Source organism: Podarcis melisellensis (genome assembly GCF_964234715.1).
Source record: "Podarcis melisellensis genome assembly, chromosome: 16".
Taxonomy (NCBI): Eukaryota; Metazoa; Chordata; class Lepidosauria; order Squamata; family Lacertidae; genus Podarcis; species Podarcis melisellensis.
The window spans coordinates 19,657,864-19,670,988 of NC_138533.1; the positions used below are offsets into that span (position 1 = coordinate 19,657,864).

Consider the following 13,125-nt stretch of genomic DNA (forward strand, 5'->3'; position numbering starts at 1 on the left):
CCTCCTGTTCTTGGGTAGGTTCAGGAGAAAGGGGGGGCAGTTCTCACCGTTCCTCCTCAGTCCAGCCCCTGACACCAGCCCTACTTGGAGTTGTCAGGGATTGAACCTGTGGTCTTCTACGTGCAATGTGGATGCTCGACCAAGGAGCTGCTGCCTCCCGCCCCCCACCACACATTGAAAATGGGATTGCACACTTGCAAAACATAACTCAGATTTGCCCATCACAGTGGTGTTGTTGTTGACCAATGACTGCTTCTGTACAATCCTACTCTGGCAGGTTCGGCTCCAAGGCCCACCTGGAGAGGCTGGAGGAAGTCACCAAGGAGATAGAAGCTTCAGACACCTACCAGCTGCGAGACACAGAGCTGATCTACGGGGCCAAGCATGCTTGGCGCAATGCCTCCCGCTGTGTGGGCCGGATCCAGTGGTCGAAGCTGCAGGTGAGGTCGCATATGGTGTGTCAGTTTGCATTCCTTAGTGCAGAAAGTATTGATCTGATGTGTAGAGATCTTTCCTAGTCTACTTAATTCAAGAGGGTTCTGGAAGCTTCTCCGTGTGAAAGAAGGTTCATGATGTTTGGGTTATGCCTTCAGAGAAGCTGAGTACAGCTGGCTTAAATTGGTTCTCTTATATCTTCCTGTCAAGGTCATGCCGACTAATAGGCCAGAAGGTTTCACTCATTTTCTCTTTCTTTCTCTTTTCCGTCTGGTGTGGTGTTCTGTATGCTTAGTGTTAAGTTAAGACTTACTATGAGTATTATAAGTTTAAGTTAAGTCTGCTGCAACTGGATTTCTTATGGACAGTGCCAACCCTGAATGTATTGGATTTGTGACCATTATGCTCATTTGCCTTCAGTAGCAGCAAAGCTCTGTTGGATGAAATATTAATTGCCTCAGGTCTATTTTGGGGGGATCCTGCAACGTGTTTAAGTTGTTCTCTGCTAACTATACATTGGAATCTACTCTGGATTAATACTGAGTAGACTTTAAATGACATGGTCATCATTGTTCATTCATTTAGTGATGAATTAAATAATGGCTGCTAGCCATCCTGCCTCCACGGTCGAAGGAGGTATGGACTAGGGTCTGGGAGACCAGGGTTCAAATCTCCACTCAGCCATGAAGAGCTCCCTGGGCAACTTTGAGCTAGCCACTCTCTCTCAGCCTATCGACCTACCTCACAGGGTTGTTGTGAGGATGAAATGTGGAGGAAGAGAGTCGTATACCAGCAGCAGCAGCAGCAGCAGCTCCTCAGGGGGAAAGATGAGGTAGAAATGTAGCAGTGGTACATTTCCCCCAAAAAATCAGGATTTCTGTACCCCACTCGTCTTTGTTCCTGTCCCCTGAACTCTGTTCCCTTTGAATCCTTTCAGGTCTTTGACGCCCGGGACTGCACCACGGCCCACGGGATGTTCAACTACATTTGCAACCACATAAAGTATGCCACTAACAAAGGGAACCTCAGGTGTGTGGTGTTTGTAAGCCTCTCAGTAGGAAAACCTTCCCTTCATCTCTGCCGAGGGTTGCGGCATTCCCTCAGGGATAGGAGGCTGCGGGGGGGGGGGGGACCTCAGAGCCAGTGGTGGGCTGGGCTGGAAGGAAAAGGGAATGGGTGCACCCCTCCCCTCCCCTTGTCTCTTTTTCTGCACCCCCTCTCTTTATCTCTGTCTCTCAGATAAATAAAACCAAAACCATCCAAGTAAGCAAGAGATAAAGGTAAAGGTAAAGGGACCCCTGACCATTAGGTCTAGTCGTGACAGACTCTGGGGTTGCGGCGCTCATCTCGCTTTATTGGCCAAGGGAGCTGGCGTACAGCTTCTGGGTCATGTGGCCAGCATGACTAAGCCACTTCTGGCGAACCGGAGCAGCGCACGGAAACGCCGTTTACCTTCCCGCCTATTTATCTACTTGCACTTTGATGTGCTTTCAAGCTGCTAGGTTGGCAGGAGCAGGGACCGAGCAACGGGACCTCACCCGGTCACGGGGATTTGAACCGCCGACCTTCTGATCGGCAAGTCCTAGGCTCTGTTGTTTAACCCACAGCGCCACCCGCGTCCCTTTTAAGCAAGGGATAGGAAAGCTTTATTGTCTGTTGAGGGTCACATTCCCTCTGGGATAATCTGATGGGGGCCGAGAGCCAGCAGTGTGAAGATTTGGCCCTTGCTGTCTGTCTGGATAAATATCAGTGTGGAATGTTCAGGGGTCCAGGCAGGCAGGCCCCTTTTCAGTGTACTCCATTGTCCTCTCCCCCTCCCCACAGGACATTGACTGTTTGCAGAGGGGCTTTTGCCTCACCTTCTCCATCAAGTGTCCCACCCGTTCCTTTCTGTCCCTGCTCAACCCCTCGCTGTTCTGTTCTCCTCAAGCTTTCCTCCTTTCCTTCCAGGCTCCCAAAGACCACCGCATGAAATTAGGCAAAAGGTTGCAAACAGCCACCCAGGCCCCAAGTTGCACCAGGCATCCAAAGCGCTGCGATGCCACTTTAGGCAGACATGGCTTCCTGCAGGCACCACTGGGAACTGTAGTTTGTTAAGCGGGCTGGGAGTTGTTAGGAGACCCCTCTTCCCTCCCCTCAGAGAGTAGTATAACAAGGAATATCTCCTCACAGGAAATGCTGGGAACTGTAACTCTGTGGAGGAAGTAGGGGGTCTCTTAACAACTCTCAGTACAGTGGTACCTTGGTTCTCAAATGCATTGGTACTCAAACAACTTGGAACCCAAACACCGCAAATCCGGAAGTAAGTGTTCCGGTTTGCGAACTTTTTTCGGAAGCCGAACGTGCTCCGTTTTGAGTGCCACACTTCCTATTTGAGTGTTACGCTGAGGTCTGTCTGTTTTTGCTATTTATTTTGTGTTTTTGCTTTAGCGGCTCTTTTTATTTTGTTTTTGTGACTGTATGAAAACCCAGTTCAGCTACTGATGGATTGATTGTGCGACTGCAGTACATTGTTTATTGCTTTCATTTTATGGATCAATGGTCTCGTTAGATAGTAAAATTCATGTTAGATTGCTGTCTTAGGGGTAGTTTTTAAAAGTCTGGAACAGAGTAATCCATTTTGAGTTACTTTCTATGGGAAAGCGCACCTTGGTTTTGGAACGTTTTGGTTCTGGAACAGACTTCCAGAATGGATTAAGTTTGAGAACCAAGGTACCACTGTCCCCTTAAAAAAAATAACTACCTTTCCCAGAAGTCTCTGTGGGACTCCATGACTGTTTGAAGTGGTATCACAGTGCCTCCCAGCCTTCTACCCTACCAGTTCCAATGGGACCAGATGCCAATGCTCCTTCGCCAGTCTGAGCCTGGCAACGCAGCTGTTGACTTTTGACCTGTCTCCCCAACACCTTGAACTCTACTCTTGGGGACCGCTAACACCCAGCCCCCTTTTCCCTTTTTGATGCCCTTTGTAGGTCGGCCATCACCATATTCCCCCAGAGGACGGATGGGAGACACGACTTCCGAGTCTGGAACTCCCAGCTAATCCGCTACGCTGGCTACAAACAGCTGGATGGCACCTTCCTGGGAGACCCGGCCAACGTGGAGCTGACTGAGGTTGGTGGACAAGGAAGAGGGATCTACACTCCTCCAGTTTCCTAGCCATTGCAGAACTGTGATCGTCTTATTTATTGCCATTATCATCGCCAGATTTTATAGGTCAACCAAATATGGGTTATAGCCGAAAACAAACAAACAAACATTATCATAACAGGTCTGGTATGAATGTGGCCTTAGTTGGATACAACCCAGTATTGTTCCTAAATTACATTTCAATCCTGCCCTTCCTCGTGAAGGAGCCTAAGACAGCAAACATCAGCATATTAGAACAATGCAATTTAAAATAAGTTAAGAGCTTATTTATCAACTATTAAACACCACCTGAAACATGTTGAGAGTCCTTAGGAGGCTCCTATTCCTCTCAGAGACCTACAGTTCCCAGAGCTACTTAACAAGCAATCCCTCTTCCCAGGGAACTCTGGGAATCGTAGCTCTTTGAGGGGAAGAGGGTCCTCCTAAGAACTCGCAGCATCTCCCAGAATCCTTTGAGGGAAGCCATGACTGTTCACAGGGAACTCTGGGGATTGTAGCTCTATGAGGGGAGGAAGGGGCCTCCTAAAAACTCTCAGCATCCTTAGAAAACTTCAGCTCCCAGAATCCTTTGAGGGAAGCCAGAATTGTTCACAGGCAGCTCTAGGAATTGCAGCTCTCTGCCTCATGCGAGAGCTGTGCCTGGCTGCTGGTGTCCTGCAGCATGGATCACAACCAATGTCCTCTTTTCTTTGGACGCAGATCTGCATACAGCAAGGGTGGAAGCCACCCAAGGGCCGCTTTGATGTTCTGCCGCTCCTGCTCCAGGCCAATGGCAACGACCCCGAGCTCTTTGAGATCCCACCTGAGCTGGTTCTGGAAGTACCCATCAGGCACCCCAAGTAAGTTGAAGCGCCTGTCTTTGTTGTTTCACCCCAAGGATGTTTGGGGAGCCTTTTCGGAGTTGGCTATGGCTGTGGGCGCCACCTCAGATAGGGGATCTGGTTGCATCCTTGTTGATCTTGCTGTGTGCACATGGAAAGGGACACGGGTAGCGCTGTGGTCTAAACCACTGAGCCTCTTGGGCTTGCCGATCAGAAGGTTGGCGGTTCGAATCCCCACGACTGGGTGAGCTCCCGTTGCTCTGTCCCAGCTCCTGCCAACCTAGCAGTTCGAAAGCATGCCAAAAAGTGAAGTAGATCAATAGGTACTGCTGTGGTGTTCTGTTCCGTCACGGTGTTCTGTTGCACCAGAAGTGGTTTAGTCATGCTGGCCACATGACCCAGAAAGCTGTCTGTGGACAAACGCTGGCTCCTTCAGGCTGTAAGTTTGTGTTCCCAATTCAGAGTGTCTCGTCTTGCCCTGCCCTTCCCTGTTTGCAGGTTTGCCTGGTTCAAAGACCTGGGACTGCAGTGGTATGGGCTGCCCGCAGTTTCCAACATGCTACTTGAAATTGGTGGCTTGGAGTTCTCAGCCTGCCCCTTCAGCGGCTGGTACATGGGCACCGAGATCGGAGTCCGCGATTACTGCGACAACTCCCGCTACAACATCCTGGAGGTAGGAGAGAGCCTCTCACGAGGGTTCGGAGCATTTGACAGTTTTGCAATTGTGACAATATCTTTATTTGCAATTGTGACAATTTTTAATAAAACCATGGTTTAGCATCACCTGTGAAACAGCCAATGGAGAGGGTATGTGTGTGCTCTGCTCTCTTGAGCCTCTAAACCCTCCCACCACTGACCTGTGGCCCCCAGAAAGTTGGGCAGAAGGGAATCTGGCCCTTGAGCCAAGCAAGTTTCCCCATCCCGTGCAGGAATCCACAACTTTGGGTATTTTGGGGGTGAAAACGCTTTTCACTGTTGTTCTGCCGCAGGAAGTTGCCAAAAAGATGAACCTGGACATGCGGAAGACCTCATCGCTCTGGAAGGACCAAGCGCTGGTGGAGATAAACATTGCTGTTTTGTACAGCTTCCAGGTACTGGGAAACACATCTCCCCAAATAATGGCTAATAAGCCAACCAGTCTTCCCTTGAAGACCCTTTCTCCATGTGTCCCACCCCCTGATAGCCTTGTCCTCTGTGACGTAAGAACCTGTTTTGCTTAAGAACCCATTGACCTGGTGCTCCCACTCCTACAGAGCGACAAGGTGACCATTGTGGACCACCACTCGGCCACAGAGTCCTTCATCAAGCACATGGAAAATGAATACCGCTGTCGGGGAGGTTGCCCAGCTGACTGGGTGTGGATTGTCCCGCCCATGTCTGGGAGCATCACCCCTGTCTTCCACCAAGAGATGCTCAACTACAGGCTGACGCCCTCCTTTGAGTACCAGGTACACAATCCACTTCCTGCCTTGCGCCCACCATGCCCTGCCATGTGGTTCAGTATCTCTCGCCCACTAGGAGGTGTTGTCATTAACTTGTTGGATGCAGAGGATGTGATGGGAGGCACCAGCTGGGAACGCCTCAAGGGAATCCCCAAGAGAAGACAGCTCAGAGCCAGGGGATTGGTGGTGGGATGGCAATGAGTGGCCAGTGTTAGGCTTCAGGGAATCAACGTCCTCCCCCCCTGGCAGTAGATAAGCAGAACAAAGGAAAAGGAGTCTTCTTACCAGTGAGAAAATTTAATAATCACAGCGAAAGAACAAAGAACACACCTCCTAGAAATGGTGGTGTTCCCAATTAAGTCCCCTCCCCCCTCCATCCCTAGTCACCCACGTCACTCCTGCATCTTGTAATCTGATCTTGTACCCTCTGCGCTATTTGTTCTGACACTTTCTGAGCTCTCTGTGGGATGGGGGGAGGGGTGAATGCTGTTCAGAGACTGTGAATCTGTTAACGCTCTCTCTTCTAGTGTTTCTTCTGCTAGCTGTTCCCCATCCAGTATTTCCCAGCTTTTGCCTTCTGAACTATGCCCCTCGGCAAGCCACTGTTCCAAATCTATACTGTCCTCCTGCTCTTTGGAAGATTCAGGATCAGGAGGAGGGGGTGGCTCCCACCATTCCTCCTCAGTGCGGCCCTCTTCAGCACGGTCCCTGACAGCCAGGGGGAGGGGGAGGAGGTGTCAGAAGCTGGAGGTGCAACAGGGTTTGGTGAGCAGGAAGAGTCTGTGCCAGAGAGCAGTTCAGACTTTGAGGATGAAGCAAAGGTTGGGGAGGAGGGGGATCAAGAGATGGCTGAAGAATCCAGGGAGTCTCCTCCTGCTGCTGCGACCAGATCCTTCCTTCCTGGTCTCTGAGAACACACAGAGAAATGATAAGGGCAGAGGAGAGATTCGCTGTGTGCAGATGCAGTTTGAGACTGCATTGGGAAACCCTGGAGAAGAGGAACCTTAGAGAGGGGTGGGAAGGTGGGGAACTTCATTCCTCGTAGCTGGGTCATCGGGACAAGACCTACTGGGAAGGATTGACAAGACCACTAGGCCTGAGCTGTATTTTGGTTTCCTTGAATAGTTCACTTCATTGCCATTGGTGATGGATTACTTTAGTGCTGACCTGTGTCTGACTCCAGCCCTCACAGGTGTCCAGCAAGTCAGAAGTCGGGAGATGCAGAATAGCTAGGGCGCTGTCTAGCAAGGAAGGGTAGGGCTGCAGCTAAGTGGAAGAGCAGAAGGTCCCAGGTTTGATCCTGGGTATCTCCAGTTAGGCCTGGTGGGGGGGGGGAATCTCCTCCCTGAAACCCTAAACAGCCACTGCCAGTCAGTGTAGGCAGTATTGTACTAGATGGAATAATGGTCTGACTCCATATAAAGCAGCTTCCACTGCCCCTTGCTTCAAAACCTTGAGGACTGGAATCTTAGCATTATTTTAAAAGGACGTGTCATAGCTTAGTGGCAGAACACCTGCTTTGCATGCAGATGGTCCCAGGGTTCAAATCCCGGCACTTCCAGGTAGGTCTAGGGACAAATATCTTCTAGCTGAAACCCTGGAGAGCTGCTGCCAGTCAGTGTAGACAATGCTGAGCCCAATGGACTGGTTGGTCCGGCTCAGTATATGTAAGGAGTTAACAGGGAGAGCAGCAGTGAGATCCTGATCCAAATTGTGTCCTTGCAACACCACTGCTCACCTTGGGACAGTGACGTCTCTGGTGCTGACCACACAAATATACTCAAACCAGCTCTGGCTGTGGGGGTGACAGATTCCCCCCCCCCTTCAGTTTGAGCGTTTATTTTCTTCCCTTTCATCAGGGTTCTTTTCTTTTCTTCCAAGCCCGATCCATGGAACACCCATATCTGGAAAGGCATCAACGGCACTCCCACCAAGAAGAGAGCCATTGGGTTTAAAAAGTTAGCCAAGTAAGTGAACTACATTGCTGGGTCTGCCAGAACTAGCGAGGATCACTCAGCTTGTGGGGTGCTGCAGTATGGCTACATCCACACCATACGTTTAAAGCAATATTATACCACTTTAAACCATTGTGGCTGTTTCCAAAGAATCCTGGGAGCTGTAGGATAGCTATCCCAGTGTGCCAGTGTGGTGTAGTGGTTAAGAGCAGTGGACTCGTAATCTGGTGAACTGGGTTCGATTCCCCGCTCCTCCACATGCAGCTGCTGGGTGACCTTGGGCTAGTCACACTTTTCTGAAGTCTCTCAGCCTCACTCACCTCACAGAGTGTTTGTTGTGGGGGAGGAGAAGTACTCCTTCAGGTAGTGATAAAGCGGGATATCAAATCCAAACTCTATCCCAGGATAGCTCTATTTGGTAGAGCATGTGACTCTTAATCTCAGGGTGCTGGGTTCGAGTCCTATGTCGGGCAAAAGATTCTTGCATTGCATGGGGTCGGACTTGATGACCCTCGTGGTCCCTTCCAACCCCAACGATTCTACAATTCCAGGAAGGTTCAGCCCACCATCTTATTATTATTTTATTTATTTTATTTATTTTATTATTTTATTATTTTATTTATTGAATCTATATACTGCCCTATACCCCGGGGTGTGTGTGCATGTGTGTCTCAGGGCGGTTCACAGAATAAAATCAAGATATAAAACCTCAAATTACGTAATAAAAATAAAAATGACATCCCAATAACCCCGCCCCCCCCAAAAAAACACATTTTTAAAGGGCATAGGATGTAAATCAAACACTACCTCTGCGCTCTGTTCTGAGGGGAGGGGGAGTTTCTTCCAATCCTACAGAGCAGATTTTGGGGACATGTTTGGGGTAAGAGGTGGCAATCCCCACAGGGCTAGCAGGAGTCCTTGTGTTGTTTCCCCTAGCACACCAGGTTAGTTGAATCTGGCCCCCCAAAGCCGAGCTCTGGTTGGGAAAGAAAAATGGGAAACCAAAGGTGGAACGGAGTATCCTGGAGAAGGGCAGGGGTGGCTGGCTAGAACCCTGAGCAGGTGCACTCCTGTTACAAGGAGAGAATAGGCTGCAGCGTTCGGTTGCAGCTCCCACATGCAGATTCCTAATCACGGTCCCTTTTCCCTCTCTTGTCTGTTCAAGCAAATGTGCAAAATTCACTTCCATCTCTTCGAAATGTGCCTTCCCTTTCCCTTTGTTGTAGGAAACACACATACAATAAGGACTGTGGCTTGAAAAATCCCTGACAAGGAAGCACAATGCACAATGCAAGTTGTTTGCAAATGAATATATATATATATATATATATATATGCTTTCGTAGATTTTCACGGGTACAGGAATGCAGGTTTTGGTGTCCTCGGGTGTCTTCCCGTGTAAAAGTTGGGGTGTCTAGGCGACGTTTCGACGAGGTCTCACTCGTCATCTTCAGGCTGGTGCTTTCGGCTTCTTGTTACTGGAACAGAGCAGGATCTCAGTGTTTGAGTTCCTATAAATACTGTTGAGGGGGTGTGGTGTATAGCCTCCAATGTTCTGGGCAGAGAGGAAGTTCCCAGGCTAGTGTGCCTTTTCTTCTTTTGTTCCTTAATTACTTGAGGGATATCTTGAGTGATTTCTTGAGTGATATCCTGAGTACCACTTAGGTGGGTCATTAGGTGTGGATTAGTTGCTAAAGTCTTTGTGTCTTGACCTCTTGAACTTTGTGAAGAGTTTTTCTGAGAAGATGGCTGTACTGCACTTAGTTGTGCTCTGGCTTGGCTTCGTGTATAGGGGCGAGCTGTGGTTTTGTGGCCTGTGTCAGCCAGATCTGTGTAGGGATTGCAGGGGGGTGCAGCATCCGGAGGTGCCACCATGGTTTGGCTACTGGATGGTGTCTGTAATTTATCTGTGGAGAGGGTCTGGGTTTGGGTCTGGTGTGGTTGATTGGTGATGGCGTTCTGTGTGCCTCTGGATCTGGTGTCAGTTTTTGTGGGGAGGGCTAATTTCCAGATGTCTGGCAAGCGGGATGTGTCGTCACGCTTGTTCATGTTGTGAGGGTGTTTCTCTATCTCGATGGCTTCCATGATTATTCTCTTGTGGTGATGTTCCATGTTAAAGAGCAATTTGGAATCTGCAAAATTAATTTCGTGTCCTGTTTCTTTCATGTGTTGGAAAAGAGAGGAAGTTTTTTCTTCTTTTTTGACGGCATTCTTGTGTTCTGCGATACGTGCATTTATTCGTCTGTTTGTTTGTCCAATGTACGTGGCTGGGCAGACTTTGCAGGGTATTTCATAGACCCCTTGGTTTTCCAACTGGATTTTATCCTTGGGGTTTCTGAGGATATTGGCTATTTTTTGGTTGGTGCAAAAGGCTGTTTTGATATTGTGTTTATGGAGGATTTTGCTAATTTTATCTGTAGTGCCCTTGATATAAGGAAGGAGGGCCATGCCATTGTTTTCTTCTGTGTCTTGGTTTTTGGGGGGTGTTTCTTTTTGGATTAGCTTCGTAACCCTGTTTTGCTGGTATCCATTGGCAATTAACACATTTGAGAGATTCTGTAACTCAGTTGTCAAGTGGTCTTTGTCAGCCAGGCGTTTGGTTCTGGAGATGAGAGTCTTGGCTACGGAGTTTATTTGTGCAGGGTGGTGGTGTGATTGTGCGTGTAAGTAGCGGTTGGTGTGTGTTTTTTTCCGGTAGATAGTGTGTCCTAGGGAGCCATCAGGTTTTTTGTAGATTAGGACGTCAAGGAAGGGAAGTTGGTTGTTGGCTTCTATTTCCATAGTGAATTGTATTTTGGGGTGTAGGCTGTTGAGATGTGTGAGGAAGCTATCCAGTTTTTCCTTCCCGTGTGGCCAAATTACAAAGGTGTAAACCTACACTGGATAGCTTCCTCACACATCTCAACAGCCTACACCCCAAAATACAATTCACTATGGAAATAGAAGCCAACAACCGTCCTAATCTACAAAAAACCTGATGGCTCCCTAGGACACACTATCTACCGGAAAAAAACACACACCAACCGCTACTTACACGCACAATCACACCACCACCCTGCACAAATAAACTCCGTAGCCAAGACTCTCATCTCCAGAACCAAACGCCTGGCTGACAAAGACCACTTGACAACTGAGTTACAGAATCTCTCAAATGTGTTAATTGCCAATGGATACCAGCAAAACAGGGTTACGAAGCTAATCCAAAAAGAAACACCCCCCAAAAACCAAGACACAGAAGAAAACAATGGCATGGCCCTCCTTCCTTATATCAAGGGCACTACAGATAAAATTAGCAAAATCCTCCATAAACACAATATCAAAACAGCCTTTTGCACCAACCAAAAAATAGCCAATATCCTCAGAAACCCCAAGGATAAAATCCAGTTGGAAAACCAAGGGGTCTATGAAATACCCTGCAAAGTCTGCCCAGCCACGTACATTGGACAAACAAACAGACGAATAAATGCACGTATCGCAGAACACAAGAATGCCGTCAAAAAAGAAGAAAAAACTTCCTCTCTTTTCCAACACATGAAAGAAACAGGACACGAAATTAATTTTGCAGATTCCAAATTGCTCTTTAACATGGAACATCACCACAAGAGAATAATCATGGAAGCCATCGAGATAGAGAAACACCCTCACAACATGAACAAGCGTGACGACACATCCCGCTTGCCAGACATCTGGAAATTAGCCCTCCCCACAAAAACTGACACCAGATCCAGAGGCACACAGAACGCCATCACCAATCAACCACACCAGACCCAAACCCAGACCCTCTCCACAGATAAATTACAGACACCATCCAGTAGCCAAACCATGGTGGCACCTCCGGATGCTGCACCCCCCTGCAATCCCTACACAGATCTGGCTGACACAGGCCACAAAACCACAGCTCGCCCCTATACACGAAGCCAAGCCAGAGCACAACTAAGTGCAGTACAGCCATCTTCTCAGAAAAACTCTTCACAAAGTTCAAGAGGTCAAGACACAAAGACTTTAGCAACTAATCCACACCTAATGACCCACCTAAGTGGTACTCAGGATATCACTCAAGAAATCACTCAAGATATCCCTCAAGTAATTAAGGAACAAAAGAAGAAAAGGCACACTAGCCTGGGAACTTCCTCTCTGCCCAGAACATTGGAGGCTATACACCACACCCCCTCAACAGTATTTATAGGAACTCAAACACTGAGATCCTGCTCTGTTCCAGTAACAAGAAGCCGAAAGCACCAGCCTGAAGATGACGAGTGAGACCTCGTCGAAACGTCGCCTAGACACCCCAACTTTTACACGGGAAGACACCCGAGGACACCAAAACCTGCATATATATATATATATATATATATATATATATATATATATATATATGCGAGGTCACTACAGAATTAATTCACCTGGGATGGCAAAATCTCTTGAGCCAGCCTTGCGTGGTAATCAGACCATTTGTATTCAATCCACCCCAAAAGTCGGAGAAAAATGCAAGTCCGGCCTGAAAAATAAAACTAAATCAAACCTTTCTCGTTTATTGAAGATTATCAGAGCCACTCGTTGACCCAGTTAAGTTGCATTTACCGATGTCTCTCTGGGGCTTGTGAGGCATTTCTCAATCATTCTGAGAGCTTTACGGGGCGCCATGGCGATTATCGTTTGGGTGGAAATACCTTTCTACCCTTCTGTATTCTTTTGATTTTAAGCTGTGCGCAGGGTAAGCCGAGTCTGCTTCCCTTTAGAAGGCTGCCAGAATTTTCTTTTATTCTCAGTGACCTTTTGTGATTCTTCCCTGCCTTCAATTTATGCAAATCGTTTTTGTAAGCACCCCCCCCCAAAGAAAGAGGGTGAGAACTGGTGTTGATATAAGTGGCACACACACAGACATGCTCCCATTTTCAAGGGAGAGAAGGAAAAAAGTATTAGCGCACTTGAGGAAAATTCCGAGGTTTGCTGTGGGGGCAAAACAATTGCTTGAAAAGAGGATTGGACGATGGCTATGTTCTGCCTCCACCATCGGAGGCAATATACTTCAGAATAGGTCAAAGTCAAGGACCCCTGGAGAGTTAAGTCCAGTCAAAGGCAACTATGGGGTTGCAGCGTTCATCTCGCTTTCAGGCCGAGGGAGCCGGCATTTGTCCACAGACAGCTTTCCAGGTCATGTGGCCAGCAGGACTAAACCGCTTCTGGTGCAACAGGACACTGTGATGGAAACCAGAGCACACGGAAACACTGTTTGCCTTCCCGCCACATTGGTACCTATTTATCTACTTGTACTGGTGTGCTTTCAAACTGCTAGGTTGGCAGGAGCTGGGACAGAGCAACA

General features: G+C 48.2%; 1 protein-coding gene across 6 annotated transcripts in view; it reads left to right on the forward strand.

Annotated features, from left to right (window-relative positions):
• NOS1 (nitric oxide synthase 1) overlaps positions 1-13,125 on the forward strand; it is a gene marked incomplete at its 3' end in the record, with an annotated part of 178,885 nt that overhangs the window by 136,677 nt on the left and 29,083 nt on the right. For all 6 annotated transcript variants that reach the window (XM_081892213.1, XM_081892212.1, XM_081892215.1 and 3 more), the window contains 8 exons: positions 278-440; positions 1,373-1,464; positions 3,408-3,549; positions 4,285-4,424; positions 4,905-5,079; positions 5,396-5,497; positions 5,660-5,854; positions 7,730-7,815. In XM_081892213.1, the coding sequence (XP_081748339.1) occupies positions 278-440; positions 1,373-1,464; positions 3,408-3,549; positions 4,285-4,424; positions 4,905-5,079; positions 5,396-5,497; positions 5,660-5,854; positions 7,730-7,815 (1,095 nt within the window). The remainder of the gene's footprint in view (positions 1-277; positions 441-1,372; positions 1,465-3,407; positions 3,550-4,284; positions 4,425-4,904; positions 5,080-5,395; positions 5,498-5,659; positions 5,855-7,729; positions 7,816-13,125) is intronic.